At 41.8% G+C, this 22,879-nt stretch overlaps 1 protein-coding gene across 1 annotated transcript in view; it reads left to right on the top strand.

Moving 5' to 3' along the window:
- The first annotated feature begins 9,525 nt into the window (after positions 1–9,525).
- The window catches only part of cux2b (cut-like homeobox 2b), a 325,807-nt gene continuing 312,453 nt past the window's right edge, over positions 9,526–22,879 (top strand). Inside the window, exon 1 of the mRNA XM_043715266.1 lies at positions 9,526–9,903. Coding sequence (XP_043571201.1) covers positions 9,841–9,903 — 63 coding nt within the window. The 5' untranslated portion in view covers positions 9,526–9,840. The remainder of the gene's footprint in view (positions 9,904–22,879) is intronic.

The following is a 22,879-nucleotide window of genomic DNA, read 5'->3' as shown; positions in this document are numbered from 1 at the left end:
CTGGTGCCTGCACCAGTTTTACAAGGTGCCCTGCTTGGTAATGGATGTTCATTCAGACAGTGTCTGAAAAGGGGAAGATGACGCCGTCATTCTCTGATGGGACCTGGACATCCTAGTGCAGAGGGTGGTGCACAGGGAGGATCTACTCTTCCCAGGAGATGGGCAGCAGTCCCATGGCAACAGTCCCCAACGAGGTTGCCACCTGGGTCAGTGCAGTCTCCGCGGTGAGGACGAAGACTAAGCAGTGCTGTCAGAAAACAATTATCTGCTGCGACAAAATAAATGCCATTTCTCTGCCACCTCACACTTTCTCTAATTCTCTGCCACTGCACCCACCTCCCACCAAGGCTCATACTCTGCCATTCTCACTGTTGCCTGCAAAGCCTCCCTTCCATTACTCTTGTTCCCATCCAACCTCTTACATCATCAACCTTTCGCGGTTTCTGTGCTACCTATTCACCCCCTTGAAACATCTCACCACCTTTTGACCATCTGCGTCAGCAGTAACAGCTGTGCCACCCATTTGCACCTCACTGAGTCCCTCCTTTACTCTCATTCCAAGGGAAGCTAGCGCACAATAGGGCAGAGACAGCTGAATGGGTGCCTGACATTAAACTCTTCAGACCCAATGGAAGAGAATCATGTCCTTCGCAGGAGAAAATGGAAACTATTCCAGCAATGATGCCAAGACATCCAACCAGGTCAGTACTACATTTCATATCACTGTTACTCTCACAGTAACTCCTCTGTCAGTCTCATTTAATGCACCTAATTCCAAATCATTATCTGCTGCACTTTCTTTCTCCTGTGTCTTGCAGATCCCAATGACATGTCCATGACCTTGGAGGAGAAATGGCTGGCTCCACCAGAAGCCAGACGCATTTCCTTTGAGGGCGAGAGTACCAAGGTTTCAGAGGAAGCATCAGCAAGGCTGCTTCCTGCACCACCCCCTCCAGCTCAGATACTGACTCCGCGGTGGGAGTTTTTATGTTAAAACATTTGGGAGCACAGTCTGGTGATCACCTCACTGTGACAACTCCACAGCTGGCTGAGGAAGAAATTTCCCAGGTCGGATAGGAGCCTGTGGAGTCAGCAAACAGGGACTTTGTCAGAATACACAGGAAGGGACAGCAGCAGTGAGCAGGGGAGTGGGACACAATGGCTCTCATTGACCAGAGGCTGTGAGAATGCAGCTACGCTCTGAGACCAAGCTGCCCAAGCACACTACTGTCTGACTGATTCTACAGAAAGGTCAATGTCTGCCGTGGAGAGCCAAGTGCAACACCATTAGTGACTGCTGGAGAGATGCCTCATCCTATCATATCCCTACTCTCTCTCTCACTCTGTGTCCAAAAGTGTTGGTCTGAATGAGGTGGACAGTTTTGTCTGCGTAAAGAAGATGCACAGCAAACGGGGTATGAATGCATTTGGATGACCAGAGATTTGGGACAACACAGCTCTGTGACTTGTACAGTGCAGGGGCTATGTGCAACATTGTTTCCCTTTCAAGGGTCTCAACAGTGGGTGCTTCAGCCCCCTCCCTCACAGGCTGAATCTCTTACACCACTCACTCAGTATGTTGTTCAAATCATAACTTACCTGTTTCGTATTCTTGGTTTCTGTCTAAATGGCAGATGACAGCGAGTGGCCATCAGCCTCTGTCTTTATGTGTCAGTGAGGACCTGAACATTCATATCCCCTTCCTGGCTGCCTTTCCCATAAACCCCCATAAGACTTTGCACATCTCCAGGTGTCTATCCAGCACCTCTACAAGGGCCTAGGTTAGGAGCTGACCATGCCAGCTGTGGTCATACACTGTCTCCTCACCCACCTTGAAGCCCCTTGACCATGGATGAACATTTCCCCCTTCCCATCCATGCTTTACTGTATCCACCCCATTACAAATACAGTTATCTCCTTTGCCCAGCTCTCCAAACTGAAGCCCTAATCCCTCCTGCAGCAGTGAACCCCCACCCTCTCACCAGTTTTTTGGGACAGACCCGATGGACTGACTGTGTTTCACACTCTTGAGTGACTTAACTAGTCAGCTGTGGATGTAAAGCATCCAGATCTTTGACTGATGCCTCTAAGTCTCCCTACTCCTGTGATTGGCCTTTATGGAACCACAGGATTCGACTTAATGCACTCCCCAACCTCAGAGGCACAGAGTCTGTGACCTAGCAAATTCTGATCAGGCACCTGACTGTGGCCAAACCCTGGGCCTGCCCTTGATTTACTGTGCCAGGATCCCAGACTGACTGGTACCACCAGCACAGTCTGCAGCAAAGATTACTCCCCAAAGACTTTGAGACATGGCTGCCTGCTTGCTGCACATGCTCACTGTATAAACTGCTGGCATGTGGTGTGTGAGTATGAGATTGATCTTGCAAGCTGGCTGTCTATGTGACGGTATTAATTGGCAGGACAAGGCAAGGCAGCAATTCTGTGAGGATTCAGTTAGGTACCAAGTGAACAAACGCTAAGGCAATGAACAATCCTGAGATGCAGCCTGGTCCAATTCATGAGCTGGGTATCTGTCCCTGTGCACAATGTATCCTTTCAGCAACCATTCAATGCCAGTAGGTGGTATGTCCTGCAATGCAGGCCTGTGCTTCCTTAGCATGCTGCATGTCAATCAGCGAGGTACCATGTGGACCCTGAGGAATTGGCAAATCTTGGATGCCAGTGTTCATGGGCACGGGGTGTATGCAGCGAATGTCTATGGATCATACTCTGAGATGTGGTTGCGTGGTAACCAATATGGAGGCTCTGACTTCTGTGTCGAGATTTCTCAGCATTTAGTTTGCTCAATGTGTTTGGTAAAGTAGGAGGCTAAATATTAATGTGCCAAGTTGCAGTATTAATAAAACACTTAACAAGATATAATCTCCCTTAATTGGCAACTCACCACTGCCTGGTGAGAAATTATTTGAAAAGAGGCATAAAAGATGGAACTAGTTGCTTTCAAAGTTGAGATAGGCCTCACCAGGCATCCCTTATCAAATGCTGCCACAAATTCTGCCATAGCCCATGTCACTCAGGCCCTTATAGGATTCCACCCTCTATCTCCTCTTGATGTTATTCTGAATAAGAATGTTCATGAAGCACCTCCATAGGGAACTTTTACTTTTATTTTGCATTTTGCTCCCTCCACAAATATGAAGCTGTCCAAAGTTCTGCTGCCCATTCCCTAACTTGCACACTGTCCCTTTGGCTCTTGAGTTGATGTCTCAGTTTTTAAACCCTCACTCGTATTGAAATTCTCAGTGACCTTTTCTATCTCTGTACACTGTAATCAGTTCTAGCTTGCTAACTTTCTAGAATTCTGCCCTTCTCCAGTTCTGGTGTTATGAGCCTCACCAGATCTAATCACCGCACCAATGAATTACATGCCTTCAGTTGCTATGACCTGAAGCTCTGCAATTCACGTCCTAACCCTTTTTGCCTCCCTACCTCTATTCTCTCTTTAAAGACACTTCTTGACAATTAACACTTCTACCTAAGTATTGGTAATTTACCTCAATATTTCTGTACGTACTTCTGTTTTGCTTTGTTTGATAATATATTTGTGAAATATCTTAGAAATGTTTGTCTGCTAAAATTTTTAATGTGTTTTTTTGTTCACTAGGAGCATTTGATTTCTGTGCATTATCTATTCCCAACAACTTCCTGTGTACAGGATCATTGGTACCAAGCCATACCCCACCACAATGTACCAATGCACTACTTTCTAATCTTACTTGACTCAATGCTCCCCTTTTGTTAATTAAGCTTTACTCCATCTATTGTTTATCTGCCTTTCACGTTAGAACATTGGTGCAAACTAATATCTTAACATACCACAGATATCAACTCTTCGTTATATTAAATGAACTGCTCTTCTTTTGAATTATTTTGCATATATTTAATATTTATATAGTAATAGCAATAAATGATCATGTGCAAAGTTGTCTGCCTCATTAAAGTGCTCCATCCAAAGTTAACTTATTTGAAATTCCGAGTCATCATACCCTGAATGAGGGACTGTATGAGCAGCCTGCTCTTTCATGCAACTCTAAAACGGGTTGCTCAGATTCTAATTGTATGAGACAGGCTTGGGTTCATTGACTTGCACATTTCTGAATAGAAAACAGTTTTTCTCACTCTGAGGAATGGCTAGGTTTTAACTCTTGTCACTTCTCAATGATGACCTAATGAGATGGGGAGCCTGCTGACAGGCAACCATATACATCTGGAAACATGGTATATATTGTATGCCAAAATTCAAACTACTGTATGTTGTACAAGTGCAGTGAACCATGCAATTACCACCAGTCACTTAGAGAATTTGTTACTGATTGTCACTTCTTGGGAAATCCAAATGTATTTCTGCTTGTTAAAAATAGCGTCTGTCGTCTTTGCTCTTAACTGACGAATTAAACTGATGACTTTGAGACCTGTAGCACTGCCAATAAACTTAATTTATTTCAGTGCGCTAGAGCTTCAGATATAACTAACAACGTATCTTATCGAATTGATTTGGTTTTATGTGGATGTTACCAAAAAGGCTTGGAACGACTATAAACATAATAGTTGCTTTTACATGTAGCGTGGGTGAGGATGTCCGTGGAGATTACTTGTTTAGTTGTTTTACGCTGAATGCCAGCATTGAAACTCAACAGGTCAGACTTAAGTGTTCAGTTGAGTGTAATATTCTCACAACAGAGAGTTAACAATGAATCATATTTTCCTCTGACGGATAAAAAAGGGAAAATGCCAATTTTTTAATAATAATTTACAACATGCACACACAATTGTGGGAAATGTGCAGTTTTGTTTTGTGCTTCCCCAGCATGTCATTTAATCCATGTTTACAAAGCACAGTAGCCAATCATGAGACGTTTGCAGTTTTGACCTTTTGATGTTTCCCAAGCAGTTAATAAGATGTGTTAAAAGCACTGTACTGACAGAGAGAAGTAATAGCACACATCTATTGATAATGTTGGAAGTAACAGTGTTTATATTATATAATCCATGACAGAGACAGAGAACGGTGTATGAAAGAATTTTCCTGGGCATATCACCCATTTACAATATCCATTGCACTTACAGTTCAATATTTAACTGGAACATAATGACAGAGTATAGCATGAAACAGATTTATGGCTCATTATATATGAGTACATATGAGTTGATTAATTCAAGAGGAAGAGTTAACAAGATGTTGGAATAGAACATAGAACAATACAGCACAGATCAGGCCCTTCGGCCCACAATGTTGTGCCGAACATTTGTCCTAACTTAAGCACCCATCCATGTACCTATCCAATTGCCACTTAAAGGTCGCCAATGATTCTGACTCTGCCACTCCCATAGGCAGCGCATTCCATGCCCCCACCACTCTCTGGGTAAAGAACCTACCCCTGACATCCCTCCTATACCTTCCACTCTTCACCTTGTATGCAGGACTGCTGCTATGTGGTAAATGACTTATGTATGCTTTAGTTTGGCATTCTGTTAGAACAATATACCTTGATTGAAAAACTTCATGGGACCCCCACCCTTTGTTTATATCTCCCTTTGGGGAAAAATGAGATGAATTATCTCTCCCAAATAAGGTAATTAAAAAAGGCATTACTTTACCTAAAAATAACAAGTCTTGACAAAGTTCCAAATTATATCTCCTGATGGGAGTGGACTCATACATTATATGTATGGAATGTAGTTAACATTTTGATTTCTGGCCGTAATATCTAACTCTAAATGGTGCCAAACGAACAACATCTTTGAAACTGTAAAAGATGTTGTAACCCTATATCAATGCTGAGACGTGGTAAGTGTTCACTGTAATGTCTACAACTCTATGAACAATTGAAATATAGGGAGGAGAAGGAAAACATTTCCCACCTTCACATTATATGATTCATCATAAATTGTTTCCAGCATTCCTCCTTCCACTGAAGTCAAAGCACTGAAAGTGCCATCATTTCTTCTTTTCAGTATTACTTGTGGAGTAGCCAAGGTTGAACCTTCTGCCTGCCAAGAATGCCTTTCTCCGCTTAGGGGGAGTTTCCATATTTTATGCAGGGGTGGAGGGGATTGTTGCAGCCTGTTATCATATAATCAGTGGATCTGCACTTCCTCCTCAACATTTGCCTTTCCCCCCGCCAAGTGTCTTCAAATGTAGCATGCAGGCGATATATAGTTATATAGAGTTATAGAGATGTACAGCACATTCATACATGTACCACCCTCTGCATGAAAAAGTTGCCCCTTAGGTTTCTTTTATATCTTTCCCTACTCACCCTAAACCTATGCCGTCTAGTTCTGCACTCGCCCACCCCAGTGAAAAGACTTGGTCTACTGATCCGATCCATGCCCTTCATGATTTTATAAACCTCTATCAGGTCACCCGTCAACCTCTGATGCTCCAGGGAAAACAGCCTTAGCCTATTCAACCTCTCCCTATAGCTCAAATCCTCCAACCCTGATAACTTCACTATCCTCTAAAATTTAAATCCTCCAGGGCTAATAAGAAGTATTGGATAAACAATGATCTCTTACATTCAGTGTTGCTAGGTCACATAATGCACCCTACTACATGCCACAATATCACCATTCCTCCATTGTCACTGGGTCAAAATCCTGGAACTCCCGTGTAACAGTGCTGTGTGTATCTACTCATCCTGCACTGCAGAAGTTCAAGAAAGTGACACATTATCTCCTTCTCAAGGGCAGTTAGGCATGGGCAAAAAATGTGGGCCCACATTGCCCACTTCGCATGAAATGGATTAAAATGCATAATATTTAGGCAGAAGTAAAAGGGAGTCAGAAAGGTGTAACCAGAGAGAAAATTTTACCCTAATGGAGTGTTTCAAAATGGAAAATTTAGAAGGATTGATATAGAGCTGTAAAAAACAGTATTCATTATAATGATATGCATTTCAGGGTTATGAGGTGAGCAATATTAACTCTTTAACTCAGAGTTTTTTGACTATAAGGACTAAAGGATGGATTGATGCAATCATCATCTGTCCCTACAGCACCCAAGAAGATAGATTGTCCTTTGAGTGTAAAAACAGGGGTCCAGATTGGCTAAACTATTACAGCAACCAAACAAATTCTATTTCCAATGAAAATAGTCCATTTCTCTAGTTGGTGGCTAATCCTTAAGGTTTGTGCAAGAAGTTGATAATCTACTGCCAGAATATTTTCCGAATTTGTGGCCAGTTGAGTTAATTTTCTGTTATCCACTGTGATGCAATTGTGTGAATTTATTGCAAGGGCTCTGATGGTGGCTGTGTGTTACCAACTCTGAATGGGTTGATCCGACAATGGGTGGCACAGTGGTTGGCAGTGCTAATGTGGGTTCTGGATGGGATGCTCTTCAGAGGGTTGGTGCAGATGTGATGGGCTGACGGGCCTCAATCCGCACTATGAAAATATCTTGTGAGGTTGTCTCACTCAATCCAACTTTGTCAAATCTGATGCTGAGCAAAAACATCATTTCAAGAAAGTGCTTTAGGTGGGGTCTATTAAATTAAAATTTCAATTCTAACAATGAATTCTAACACAGAGGGCGGCACCGTGGCACAGTGGTTAGCACTGCTGCCTCACAGCGCCAGAGACCCGGGTTCAATTCCCGCCTCCAGCGATAGACTGTGTGGAGTTTGCACATTCTCCCTGTGTCTGCGTGGATTTCCTCTGGGTACTCCGATTTCCTCCCACAGTTCAAAAACGTGCAGGTTAGGTGAATTGGCCATGCTAAATTGCCTGTAGTGTTAGGTAAGGGGTGGGTTGCACTTCGGCGGGTCGGTGTTGGGCCGAAGGGCCTGTTTCCACATTGTAAATAATTTAATCTAATCTTTCTGAATACTTCGAACCGGAGAAAAAGCGCTAGATTTAAGATGCGTTTGGTGAACTTGATTTTGTTGAGTTACTGTTTTCGAGGGCGCTGGGTGTAGACTATAATGGACTCACCAGGAACAGGTCTGTTAACTGGTTTGATTATATTGTGCAGCTATAACTGCTAATATAAGCGCCAGGTCACAATGCATCAGCCACAACACGCTTTGCAAATGCAGAGTCGCCACTTTCAGTATTTTCCCACGTGAAACAAACTGTGCAGCAACAAAATATTAAAGCACTGGTTATAATTCTCCGAAAAAGATGGGGATTTAATTTACTTACATGTTTGAAATTGCAAACGAGGAAGATTTGTTTGTTTTTACACAGAACGTTGGTTGGAACTGGTTAAAATGTATAAATGAGAATGTCAATAGACTATCGATGGAATTGTTTATTAAAATTACTGTTACTATAGTTTTATTATCAATAAAAATTTATGAACTCTCGCAGTATAAAGGCAGTCGTGACTCGCAATTGATCAAAATGCTGTTTTTCGAGACATTAAAAATGTACTATATATACACACAAAGTAGCAGCTCCAAAATAAAGCAGGACATCTGTCGAACAAGGGATGTGCACTTTTCCCCTCCGATTTCCCAAACGGTTGCAACCGAGGGACAAATCGTCGAAGTTTGGAGCCTCGGTGAAGTATCAAAGTAGATGCACGACAATAAGTAACATTTGTAGCTGTTCCCGTCAGTTCAACACTGGCGCCGTTCTGTATTGAGTTGCTTGTAACAGGCAGCCGGAACTCCAGCGCATGGGATAGGACGGCGCATTAAATTTACCAACAACAACACACATGCACAAAAAATGCAGTCAAACTGACTCTTCAGCATCCTGTGAGAGCAGAGCGTGTGGGTGGTCCCTGTGTGGAACACCGGCTCCAGATAAAAGTCGGTCGCGCAACGGAAGACAATTTGCAGCTGGAATTTGTAACCTTTCATGTCGCCGCAGATTCATCAAAGTAGGACATAAAGGAATTATACACCCGAGTCATATAACCAGGTGGTCTCTTTTTGGTTTCACTGCTGCGGGTCTCTTGGAGAAAACAATGTTAATAAAAGCAAACTTAATCCAAGAGAGAGAAAAAAAACCTAAGGAAGCTGAAAGTTGCTAAAGCTACTTCAGATCCTGAGGGTTGGAGCCGGTGGCTGGACACTGTCCAGTCATTCTGGAACAGAGCTGACAAAGCGATCAAATCACCATCCGTTCGCCCACAGTGTGGCTCTGCCACTCACTGAAATCATCGGTACACAAATAGACAGATAATATAGTGAGGTTCTCACCGTTTCAATAACACATTCTCTGAAAGTATAGTGTAAACAGTGGAGAAAAAGTGACAAGATTTTTCTAAAGTGGAGAGAAATCGCTCCCCCCCCGCCAAAAAGGTTGCCTCATTGCATTTGTAATCCAGATGAAAGCGCCACCGCACGTTAAAGATGGCAAAAAAGTGACACCTCAGAAAAGTGCATCTTGATAGGTACGAGATGTGTAAAATCTGTGTGGAATATTGGTAAAAGATGCCGCAATTTGCTCAAAAGGTTTGTCATGACCCGCCCACACTGCTAAATGTTCACTTTGCTGTTTGTGATAATCTGATCAAAAATCAAGCTCTTCGGAAAAATTGAAGTTCAACAACAATTCTTAAAAAAAATCCAGGAAGACCGTTTCTATCTCCTTCAGAGAGGAGAAAAGGGGGCGTGAGGAAAAAGGGGGGAAAAAGAAGAGATGAGGCAGGAGCCGGGGTTTGGCAGCAGTGACTGTAACCCCTGAGTTCTGTGTGTGTGTGTGTGAGTGAATGAGTGTGTCTCTCTGTGTATGTGGGGGGTTTGGAGTTGCCTCTTCTGTGTATTATTTGAAGTGGCCATTGGAGGCGGGAATCCAGGCCGGGTATTGAGAGGAGCCGAAGGAAAAAAATAAAGAGAAAATATCGCTTCAATATCCCTCAAGATGGCCGCCAATGTGGGATCGATGTTTCAATATTGGAAGAAATTTGATCTACGGCGCCTCCAGGTTAGTGAGAAAAGCTCTCGCTTTTACCCCCTGAATATGAAAGGGAGAGGGAGAGGGGGTCAGCGCCGCCCAACACGGGCTGGGCACGGGCTTTTTTGTGGGTTTTTGGAGGCGCTCGGTGAGAGGAAAGTCGCAGCTTTCGATTGATACGTATTAGAAATTGATCCCTGCCTTTGTTCGGTTCAATGATCGATCAGCAGCAGCAGCGCAGTGAAGATGGTGCCGCGCTCCGCCAGTGTGCTTCATTTCAGCGGCCACTATGTGAGACTAGCTCCCTCTCTACTCACAGCACACACACACAGCAAGAAAGTACAAGTCATTCAGACAATTTAGCGGGGAATGTAATATGCTTATGAGGATAGCAAAAAAAGCTTTGTTTAAAAAAAACTCTAAGATGGAAACAAATAGGTAAGGGACGATTGGTTTGTGGAAATAAAGCTGGGTTCGGTACAATTTACATTTGCTTGTTTTATGACTCTGCGAGATCGGCGCGTTTTTTTTTAAAAAAGCTGTATTCCTAAAATGTTTATTAACTTTTCTTCCTGCCTCCCAACACTTGACGGTGTACAGTATCAGTCAGTAACGTTACAGCGGACTTTTATTTATAGATGGCTCATTCGCTTTAACTTGGGCGGCGGATTAATTAGATAACTTTTAAAATTGTTTTTTATTTATGTTGGTAATAAATGAGACAGATATCTTTTTTTCGGGTTGGAATGTAACCTCCGAGAGGAAATTGATTGGGGTAGTGATCTTTCCTTAACCGTTAATGTAGCAATCAGCCAAGGTTTACAGGACAAAACCAACCCCCCCCCCCCCCCCCGTGATGGTGTGAATGTCTTTCGGGTTAATTTGGAATGTTCCGGTTGCTGGTTCCAACTTTATGTCAGACAGTCGGCTGCTGTGCTGTGGTATTTTGTAAACCTCTGCGGAACGGGACCTTCGGTCTGAGCAGTGTAATTGTATTCGCTTGCTAATGTTTAGTAAATCAGACCCGGAGACACCAGCGCTTTGGATGATTGATGTTCTGTAACATGGGAAATGACAAGAACATCGCAAAGAAATGGAAGGGAGGGAATTGTGCCCTCGGGCTACCAGGAGCCCCTGTCCTGGGATTTGGATGGCCCACTTGATTTTGTTTCTCTCCTTGGGCCGCTGGGATTCAGCAGCCGTGTGGTCTTTCCGCTGGTTTGTTTGAGGAGGGGTTGGGGCGGTGTGTGATGTTTTATTGGGGATGTCATGCTTGGGTCTGTCGCCTTGTCCAGGCCAGATCTGATGGCGCCGCCCCTCGATTGGGGACTAGAAGGTGACCTTGCCAGTCTGCTGCCCTCCCCATAAGCTTTCCAACAATTCCATTCATTTGCCTGCGCTTTATATGTCTATCGAGTCGGAAAGGAGACATTGTTTATCCAGACGGCAGGTGGAACTGGCACCATCCTCCACTCGGAGTGTCTGTAGAGGTTTGAACAGTTGCTGGTCAGAGCAATGGGATTGTCTCACCACCCCCCCCCCACTTAATAAATTTGTATAACTTCAATTAGGAAGTGGAGAGTGAAGACATTCCAGGAGCGAGAATCACAGAATTGAATGTCTCTCACAGTTTGCTGTATCATTTGCACGTAACTATTTTAGAAATGTTTCTTTCGGAGAAGTATTTTTAGATTGTTCTCGTCAAGGTTGTTGTCACAGGCGAAGATATTTCAGTGAGTTTTTACATCTGGGCTTTAATGTAGCTATTTTGTGTTTTGACGATTTTGTTGGGAGATAATTATTTCTTAATGAGGGGTGAGGATGTAGATATCAAAAACAAACTCTCCAATGCTCCTGGTCTTCAACTTTGAAATCACATCACAATTTTTTGTTCTGATTTTTAAAGAAAGACAGATTGGATAATTTACTCATTATTTATTCGTAAGGTTTTTTTTCATCCTCCCTCTTCCTGATACTGTTCTGTTTCCCTGAGCGTTCTCTGACTGTTCTAGGATATAACTGTATAGATTTCAGGCAGTTACTGATATTCATGCATCAGACTAGATGTGAATGATAACCGGCATTTTGACCTGCCTTTGCCTGATGCCCACACACCTTAAGCAGGAGTTTCCGGATATTGGATGGAATATGAGAGTCTTTGTTTAAGCTCTGCTTAACCAATAGACCAATGAGCCAATTGTATTGAACGTGCTTTGGCTCTAGCTAAATTCAGCTCATGTTGCACAAACTGGGGAAGAATAGCTTGGGATATTTTTGAACCATTCAATTCAGATCAGCAGTGGTAGCACCTTTACTTTTTGAGTGACCAATGACTCTCAAAGATACAAGGTAAACTGAGATGTAATTATTGATGGTTTCCATTGAGCTAATTTGATGTCTCAGTTTTGAAGAAAGGTAGATTCTAAATGCGGATGGATTGAAGTATAGAAGTGCATCTGATAAGTTTACTTTTCCAAATTGCACAAAGATTTATTGGATGAAGGGGACAATAATGGTCTCTGACTCCCATTCCTTTCCACACATTACCATCTGGTGATCACTTTGAAAGTAGGGGTTTCTCTGGCCTTTACTGTTTTCTTTGCAAGGTTTTAAAATAACTTGTAACTTGTTGCTGAAATATCACTGTCATTGACACAAAACACAGCGAGACACTGTTACACTGTTCTGCTGCATTCATGCCAAAACTGTGATTTTTAAAGTTTGTAGCTCAGTAGAGCCAAGAATACTTCAGCTAAAAATATTTTAAATGAGCAGAGAAATATTATTTGACTAATTAGTGTTAAATTAATACATTGTATCTATTTGATTAACAGGAAGCTCAGTGAAAACAAACTGTGATAGAGGGAAAAGAATGGAAGAAGCTTTGTTTTCACTAGAACTTGTCTGCAACTCTCTTTGCTACTGATTTGATAGTTTAGTACATTATATATAACAATGTTAGAGTACAGATTGGGTACAGAGAAAAAAATATGTTCACCCAAAGAGATTGACGGGATAAATTTTCAAGATAAATTTGGACATTACTGAATTGTCTGTAGAGAGGGATAGTTTTTTACCTTCCTGTCTAATTTTGATTTACTGACATGTACAAGTTTGAAAATGAAAACTTTTAATATATTTTTATTGATTAACTTTGCTTTGGGGAGAACTCCCAATTTCTGCAGTGAATAGCCCAATTTATAAATAACGTTTTTGTGTCTCATTTATCCCAAATACCACCTCTTCAAATATCAACTTCCTAATTTATTTGAGGGGGGGAAGGTGATTTGCAGGGCTTGAGAGAATTCTCCTACGTTTCAGAGATCTAGTCCACATGGACACGAACCACAGCCCATGACTAACTTTTGTCTTTGGTACCAAACTTATGATCACAGAGTCCATACAATTATATGGGAAGTAATCAGTCGAATTGGTATGACAATGGTGTTCTTTGAAAAGAACATATGTCTTCAGCATTCACACAATGAACGACTTTGGAAATTCAGAAACTGCTAAATTATGATTAAGGTGCATCCTGGTAAAAATTGGAGGAAGTTTTATTCTGCATCAGAAAGTATTCTAGCTGACCGGCAAGCAGTCAATGCAATCACTGGGTTTCTGAAGTGGAGAGATACATATTCCTCAGCTCTAAAGATCATTCCTTGCACTACTGAAAAATAATTTGTTAGACTTGCACTAAACACAGCCAGAGGATTTGATATGGAACCAGAAAATTCTGGAAACAGCTAAAAGTTCAGGCAGCATCTGTGGAGAGAGAAACAATGAGTTAAATGTTTCAGGTCAATGACCTTTCATCAGAGTTGGGAAAAGTTTGCAATGTAACAAGTTTTCAGCAATTGAAAGCGGGGAGGATGGGCAAAAGAACAAAAGGGTAAGAATGTGATTGAGTGGGAGATTAATGACTGATGAAAAGAGTTGTCGCTGCTATAAAGTTGAAAAATGAGGTGCTGAACTACGAGCTTGCATTGGAATACTATAGGATGCTTGATGGTTAATGTCAAAATGGGAGCAACATGGAGAATTAAAATGGTGGGCAGTTGTAGGCTTTGAGTCATATTTGTGGATCGAATGGAAATATTTTGCAAAGCAGTTATCCAACTTGTGTTTGGTCTCCAGCAAAGGGGGAGACTGCGTTTTGAGCAGTGAACACAATACCTTAACAGAAATTGATGTAAATCAAGGGAGCATAGAGTCATAGAGATGTACAGCATGGAAACAGACCCTTCGGTCCAACCCGTCCATGCCGACCAGATATCCCAACCCAATCTAGTCCCACCTGCCAGCACCCAGCCCATATCCCTCCAAACCCTTCCTATTCATATACCCATCCAAATGATTTTTAAATGTTGCAATTGTACCAGCCTCCACCACTTCCTCTGGCAGCTCATTCCATGTACGTACCACCCACTGCATGAAAATGTTGTCCCTTAGGTCCATTTAATATCTTTCCCCTCTCACCCTAAACCTATGCACTCTAGTTCTGGACTCCCCAACCCCAGGGAAAAGACTTTGTCTATTTATCCTGTTCATGCCCCTCATAATTTTGTAAACCTCTATAAGGTCACCCCTTAGCCTCCAACGCTCCAGAGAAAACAGCCCCAGCCTGTTCACCCTCTCCCCATAGCTCAAATACTCCAATCTTGGCAACATCCTTGTAAATCTTTTCTGAACCCTTTCAAGTTTCACAACATAGGAAGGAGACCATAATTGCACGCAATATCCCAACAGTGGTCTAACCAATGTCCTGCACAGCCACAACATGACCTCCCAACTCCTGTACTCCATATTCAAGGTCGCACAGTGGTTAGCACTGCTGCCTCACAGCGCCAAAGACCTGGGCTCAATTCCCGCCTCTGGTGACAGACTGTGTGGAGCTTGCACATTCTACCTGTGTCTGCGTGGGTTTCCTCCGTGAGTTCCGGTTTCCTCCCACAGTCCAAAGATGTGCAGGTCAGGTGAAGTGGCTATGTTAAGTAGCCCGTAGTGTTAGGTGAGTGGGTAAATGTATGGGTGGGTTGCGCTTCGGTGGGTCGGTGTGGACTTGTTGGGCCGAAGGACCTGTTTTCACACTGTAAGCAATCTAATCCTAAAGGAAAGCATACTAAATGCCTTCTTCACTGTTCTATCTAGATGCGAGTCCACTTTCAAGGAGCTATGAACCTGCACCCCAAGGTCTCTTTGTTCAGCAACACTCCCTAAGACCTTACCATTAAGTGAATAGTCCTACTAAGATTTGCTTTCCCCAAATGCAGTACCTCGCATTTATAAACTCCACTTGCCACTTCTCAGACCGTGGCCCACCTGATCAAGATCCTGTTGCAATCTGAGGAACCCTTCTTCGCTGTCCACTACACCTCCAATTTTGGTGTTATCTGCAAACCTACTAACTATACCTCTTCTGCTGACATCCAAATCATTTATGCAAATGACAAAAAGTAGTGGACCCAGCATTGATCCTTGTGGCATTTCACTGGTGACAGGCCTCCAGTCTGAAAAACAAACTTCCACCACCATCCTCTGTCTACTACCTTTGAGCCAGATCTGTATCTAAATGGTTAGTTCTCCATTTATTCCGTGAGATCTAACCTTGCTCTCCAGTCTCCCATGGGGAACCTTGTTGAACGCCTTACGTAAGTTCACATAGATCACATTTACCGCTCTGCCCTCATCAATCCGCTTTGTTACTTCTTCAAAAAACTCAATCAAGATTCTGAGACATGATTTCCCACGCACAAACCATATTTACTTTCCGTATTCAGTCCTTTCCTCTCCAAATACATGTACATCCTGTCCCTCAGGATTCCCTCCAACAATTTGCCCACCACCGATGTCAGACTTACTGGTCTATAGCTCCCTACTTAAGCAGAGGCACCATGTTAGCCAACCTCCAGTCTTCCAGCACCTCACCTGTGCCTTTTGATAGTAAATATCTCAGAAAGCGGCCCAGCAATCACTTCCCTAGCTTCCCACAGAGTACTAAGGTCCGCCTGATCAGGTCCTGAGGATTTATCAACCTTTACCCGCTTCAAGATATCCAGCATTTCCTCCGCTGTAATATGGATATTTTCAAGATGTCACCATCTATTTGCCTACATTCTACATCTTCCATGTCTTTTTCCACAGTAAATACTGATGCAAAATACTCGCTTAGTATCTACACCATTTTCTGCGGTTTCACACAAAGGCTGCCTTGCTGATATTTGTGGGGCCCTATTCTCTCCCTAGTTTTCCTTTTGTCCTTTATGTATTTGTAAAAACCCTTTGGATTCTCCGTAACTCTATTTGCCAAAGCTATTTCATGTCCCCTTTTTGCCCTCCTGATTGCCCTCTTACGTATACTCCTACTTCCTTTATACTCTTCTAAGGATTCATTCGATTTCTTTTTCTGAACCAAACCCTCAATTTCTTTAGTCATCCAGCATTCCCTATACCTACCAGCCTTTCCTTTCACCCTAACAGGAATATACTTCCTCTGGACTCTCGTTATCTCACTTCTGAAGGCTTCCCATTTTCCCGCCGTCCCTTTACCTGCGAACATCTACCCTCAGTCAGCTTTTGAAAGTTCTTGCCTAATACTGTCAAAACTGGCCTTTCTCCAATTTAGAACTTCAACTTTTAGATCTGGTCTATCCTTTTCCATCACTATTTTAAATCTAGCAGAATTTGACATCTTGGATGGTAAGAAAGGAAGAGGCATGAGGAGAAGTGTGGCAACTCCTGTGTTTGCATTCAAAGGTGTTCTGAAAGGGGACGTTTGCAGAGTCCCTTCTGCAGGCTAGAATGGAAAGGTGTTTCCATTCCAATGGATAGTGATGTCCTGCAATAGATGGTGGACAAAGATGTGTTGAATGCAAAGGCTGGTGGGTGGAAGGTGAGAACAAAAGGCAACCTTTTGTGATTGTGAGTGGAAGGGGATGGAGTGAGAGCAAAATATGGGAAATACTGTGGACAGTTTGAGGGCCCTATCAATCACTGCTGGAGGGAATAGGTTGAGGCAAAAGAAAAATATGTGGAAGAGGATTTGTTATTTTGGTCCCAAATTCTTTCTTTCTTTATTTATCTGTAATGAATGGATCAATTTCACAAGAATACTTGACTTTCGTGTTATTTACATGAACCCTAAGTATGCATTGTGGGAATGATGGGTAATATTTATTTAAAGATTAAATGAGATATAATGGATTGTAAGCTTGTTGCATTGTGTATGCGACAGCTGTTTATAATGCATGTAGGTTGTTGATTTTTTTGTTTGGGAGAATATCAAGTAATCCCATAGTTAGCTTATTGGAATGTGTTGCACAGTATTGCTAGATAATGTGATTGTGCATGTGTGCCATGTTTTGTAGTGTTTGCATGTTGGCAAAAGAAATAAGTAACAAGAGAATGAACTTGCAGTTACACATAGCACCCTTCCCAAGACATTATAAAGCACTCTAAAGACAAATGAATCATTTTTGAAATCTCGTAGTACCACTATTATAAGAAATGCAGATAAAGAACAACAAAAATAGATAATTAGATTCTTTATCAAGTGTTGGATAATGTTGACAAAAATCAATGGAAGCGCACCTGCATTTCAAAAAGTACTAAGGGGTCTCTTATCTCCCCCATTGAAAAACCTAGTGATAGTTTGAAGACAACATCTATTACTGTTCAGCTGTCTATTGGGACTGCACAATAGTAGCACCTATTACTATTTGGCCCCATTGCAGTGCACTCTAGTGTTAGCCTAGTTCATAGTCTCACATCTTTGAAGTTGTGCTTGAACCCAGGACTTGTGCTATAGGGGAGCATGGTACCACTGAACCATGGCAAACATGTAGAAGTTTGTCTGTGAATTTGAATGCCTTTGTTTCCTTGAGCGTTTGTTTTGTTTCATCCCTGTCTTTTTTCTGTTAACATTGCATTCTCCCTGAGGATAACATGGAGAAGCCCAAGTCATTCTTAATTATAATTAATTTTATCATTGAGTTTTGGAAGATATTCATGAGAGGCTCGGAGTGAAGGGAAATTGTAGCTTAATCCTGTCATGACCCAGCTCGAGGGGCCTGTATATGTCCAGCAGGGTCACTGTACATCAAACAGCAGAAGGAACCATCTTCCCTCTGCCATATATATCCATGCTCCCATGCGTTCTTCCTTAACCAAGACCAAATGTATCATTTCCTACTGCCTCCCTAGATAAACTCAACTAACAGTGCAGATTATGGATCAAACTTGGGACCTAGCTGCTTTCATTTAATTGGAGCTGCTTATTGGATCAACACAGACTAATGAGTACATGGCTCTTTGGTTCTTGGTATTCTTTTTGAAAATCTAGCTGTGGGACTTGTGCATGGATATCAAAACATGGCTCTGAGGTGAATTAGTTTTGTAACATAAGTTGCTGATGGGATCTCTAACCATTATGTCTAGTATGGGCAAACGGGCTGGGAAATCAGAAGCACAGTGTTGGCTTTTTGTCTTACGGATTGATTTACTAGCAACTTTGATGTAAGTATTGTGATGTCTCCATTGTGTGATCTTTTATGTCACCCTGAAATGTGATCACAATGGGACTGGGAAGGAAGATAGAATTTAAGATATAATTCATTGGAATTTATTCCAAGAATAACTAGAATGTGTCCCAGTGGCTATGTCATAGTCTTTAATTTAGTACTGGAATAATTCTTGGTGCTATCTGCTCATCTATAATGTTTGCACATCTCTATGCTATGGAAACCAAAGCTGAAAATAGTTTGTCCAACCAGTACCATTTCTCACAGCATTTCATGAGACTTAATTCATTAACTTGCTGTTGCTTTCATTTTGATACTTGTACTTGAGGAGGAAGCTCCACAAATATCCTCACCCTTGACGATGGGGGAGCAAAGAACATTAGTGCAAAAGGTAAGGCTGAAGCATTTGCAACAATCTTTAGCTAGAAGTGTTCAGTTAATGTTCCACCTCTACTGGCATCGCAGATTCCAGTCCTTAGCCAATTCAGTTCACTTCATATTGTATCTAGAAACAGTTAGAGGCACTGAATACTACAAAGGCTATGGCTCCTGACCACATTTCGGCAATAGTACAGAAGAGATGCTGCTCCCCTAGCCAAGCTGTTCCAATACAGCTACAACATTGGCATGCATCTGACAGTCTGGAAAATTGCCCAAGTATATCTTGTATTCAAAAAAACAGGAAAAAATCCAACCTAGCCAATTACTGTTCCATCACTCTACTCTCAGTCATCAATTAGATGGTAGAAGAGGTCATCACCAGTGCTATCAAGCAGCACCTGCTCAGCAATGACCTGCTCACTGATGCCCAGTTTGGGTCCTGCCAGGGTTGATCGGCTTCTGATCTTTTTACAGCCTTGGTTCAAATGTGGACAAAAGGGCTCAATTTCAGAGAGAGTGGCTGCCTTTGACATCAAGACCACAGTTGACCGAATGTGGTATCAAGGAGCCCGAGCAAAATTGGAGTAATTGGGAATCGACTGATTGGAGTTGAACCTGGCATAAAGGAAGATGTTTGTATTTGTTGGAGGTCAAACATCTGAGCTTCAGGACATCTCTGTTCAGGGTAGTGTTCCAGACCCAACCATCTTCAGCTGCTAATCATGAGGTCTGAAGTGGGGATGCTCATTCATGACTTCTGATAACTAAAACAGTTAATGTTCAAATGCAACAAAACCTGGATGATAGGGTTTGGGAGTTTGCAGGTGACAAGTAACATGTATGCCCTTACAGTTTCCAGGAAATGATTGTCTCCAAGAAAAGAAAATCTAACCCCTTTGACATTAAATGGTATTACCATTGCTGAATTCTTCATTATCAACATCCTGGTGGTTACTACTGACCAGAAACTGAAATGGATGAGCCAAATAAATAGCAGGTTCAAGGATAAGAATCCTGGAATGGTAACTCATCTCTTGATTTTTCAAAGCCTGTCCACCATCTACTGGACCCAAGTCAGGAGTGTGATGGAATACTCCCATTTACATTGATGGGTGTAGCTGCAACAACATTCAAGAAGTTTGACACCATCCAGGCCAAAGCAGCCCAATTGATTGGCACTGCATCCACAAACATTCACTCTCTCAACCACTGATGCTCAGTAGCAGCAGTGTGCACTATCGACTAAAGAAATTCACCAAATTTCCTGAGACAGCGCCTTCCAAACCCACAGCACTACCATCTAGAAGGACAAGGGCACTAAGTACATGGGAACCCCAAAACCATCAGGTTCTCCTCCATGTTACGCACCATCTGATTTGGAAATATATTACAGTCCCTTTACTGTTGCTGGATCGAAATCCTGGAATTCCCTCCCTAACAGCTTTGTGGGTCAACCTACAGCACATGGACTGCAGTAGTTCAAGAAGGCAGCTCACCACCATCTTCTCAAGGGCAACTGCAGTTTGGGAATAAATGCTAGCCCAACTAGTAAAACTTGTATCCCTGAATGAATACAAATAACTGCATTTCTATAATATATTTTAAATCTTAATATCTGAATAAACCTCCCATCATTTCTATTGTAATTTCCTGTACTATGTATACACCTGTTCTGTGGATGTATATGGCCCCACCAATGGAGACACTGTGGTCTAGCAAATTTGTTATAATTGCAGAAGTGTGTTGAAGAATTCATAACAACAAAAAACAATAGGAAGTACACATGCACTTTTTAAAAACTTAATACAGATGAGAACTAGTTCTAAGACCTTTAAATTATGACTGTCTGTTAACATAATATTCTTAGTCTTCAAATTCTGCATCGCCTAAAGGCCATGGTTGGTCTTATCTCCCCTAATGCAAGACCATGGAAACTCACTGGTCATTATTACATTTTAGCTATTCACTGTCTGCCGATTTGCTTAAATGATCCCTAGAGTAGTGTCAGCTACATGTTTAATAGTCCTGGGTTCGGTTTCAGTATCAAAGTCATTTATGTAAATCAAATAACAGAAGTCCAGACAGTGTTTGAATGGTCTATTGTTCAAGATTACGTTTCCAAATGGCAATGTTTAATAATATTATTGAGTATTATACCCTTTCCTAGATTTCTTTTTTGTTTGGCAACTCTGAGATCATATTCTTTTCCAATCAGGCTGCCTTTGAGGTAACGAGTTCTGATAATTTGCAAGCCTTGAAATCTTCTGTTAGGTGGAGTTATCAAAATAGTCCAAAAAAAGCCTTGTTTCTTCCAGCCTTAAATTGCAGCAAATGAAAGAGGACCTTTTCCAACGATATAAAATATTAATAAAATGATGAAGAGATGTACATATAATCTGCCAAAAAAAACCAAGTTGAGGATTAATGCCAAGAAGCAGTTCTCTGTATTGCTGTCACCTCCTACCCATACTTCTGAAGGCTGAAATGAGTTGAGATAGTTAGGTGCTATCATTGGAATGGTGTGATGTGTTGGTGCCGGTGTTGGACTGGGTTGGACAAAGTCAAAAATCATACGTCACCAGGTTATAGTCCAACAGGTTTATTTGAAAACGCGAGCTTTTGGAGTTCGGCTCCTTCCTCAGGTGTGGATGGGAGATTGGTTTCCCAAACAGTTTCCTACTGTGACTCCATTTTGAAGGCTGAAAATGGTCAAGACTATTTTGTTGGAAGTGAGAGAGGGATATGGGGGTGCAGGGAGGTGGGGGAGAAGACCTCTGAGACCAGGGAAAGTGTAGAATGCAGAACTTGATGCTGCTTTGGAGCTTGCTGCTTCAAAATGTCATTTTGGGCCCTCACATGGGGTCCAAACCCTCACTTAGGAATTCTTTGGGCTGGACCAGTAAAATGGTGTTCCATAGTCACTATACAACTGTTGAAATCTTTAATGGGTCAAAAATTTCTGGAATTGCAAATAATTTCCTAAAGATTTCCATAATCGGTTTTATTACTATTTCTCCCAAAATTAGAAGCTGGTCAGATTTATGTTTTCTGTATTTGGTTGATTAATTCTTATTATTGTGCAAATATTCATTCATCCTACTATTTTAAAGTTGTTTCGACTACTTTAGCTAATGTAGAGGTTAGATTATAGGCTCACAGTTATGTAGAAATGATTTATTTTCCTTTGTTAACACTTGGATATAGACTTTGCCTGCTTCCAAACCTGTGGCAGCTTGCCCGTACATAACTTTTAAATTGATGTCTCGTGCAGTATATATCTCCTCCCTGGTGGTCTTCCACATGCTTAAATATTGCTATCTGACCTAAGGGATTTGTTTTCACTCCCTCTAACTTGTCTAGTACCTTTTCAACATTGATCTTAAAATTTTCCACAACATTTATACTGTAACAATTAGACATCCTGTTATTCTATACTGAAGATCTTGAAAATATTGAGTACATTAACTACTTGTTTTTATCAACTTAAGTTCAATACCACTTTTATCTTCTAGTGATTCAATATTCTTTCAGTTTATACTTGTATTTGCACTGGGCAATGCTTATTATCATGGATGGTGTCTTAACTATTCTCATTTGCAGCTCCCTTTTTGACCACTTTTGATACCTTGTTAAATCTGCTGCCAAATATGTTTATATTCCTACATCTGAGGTTCACTCCTCCATTCTCCTAAATTTCTTTGTGCATTCTGTTTACTTCTGTCTAATTTCATTTAAATCACCTTGTTCATCTTTTCACTTCCCGGTTGCTGTGTGTGAATATTTCAATGAGATTGACTGTTTTCCACAGTGTGCAAGGCAACCCCCTGACCTTGCACTGATTTTATAGACTTGTCAGGAAAGAGGGAAATCCTACCAGAGGGATGGCCACATTTTTACAATGTAAAGGAGCCAGTATTGGACTGGGGTGGACAAAGTTAAAAATCACACAACACCAGGTCATATTCCAACAGGTTTATTTGGAAGCACTAGCTTTCAGAGCGCTGATGAAGGAGCAGTGCTCTGAAAGCTAGTGCTTCCAAATAAACCTGGTTTAACTTTGTCCACATTTTTACAGACAGCTTCTCTTTTGACTGCAAAATATGGGT

Source organism: Chiloscyllium plagiosum, chromosome 25, assembly GCF_004010195.1.
Source record: "Chiloscyllium plagiosum isolate BGI_BamShark_2017 chromosome 25, ASM401019v2, whole genome shotgun sequence".
NCBI classification, from domain to species: domain Eukaryota; kingdom Metazoa; phylum Chordata; class Chondrichthyes; order Orectolobiformes; family Hemiscylliidae; genus Chiloscyllium; species Chiloscyllium plagiosum.
Note: the sequence above shows the minus strand (reverse complement) of the source record. Positions and strands in the feature narration are given on the sequence as shown.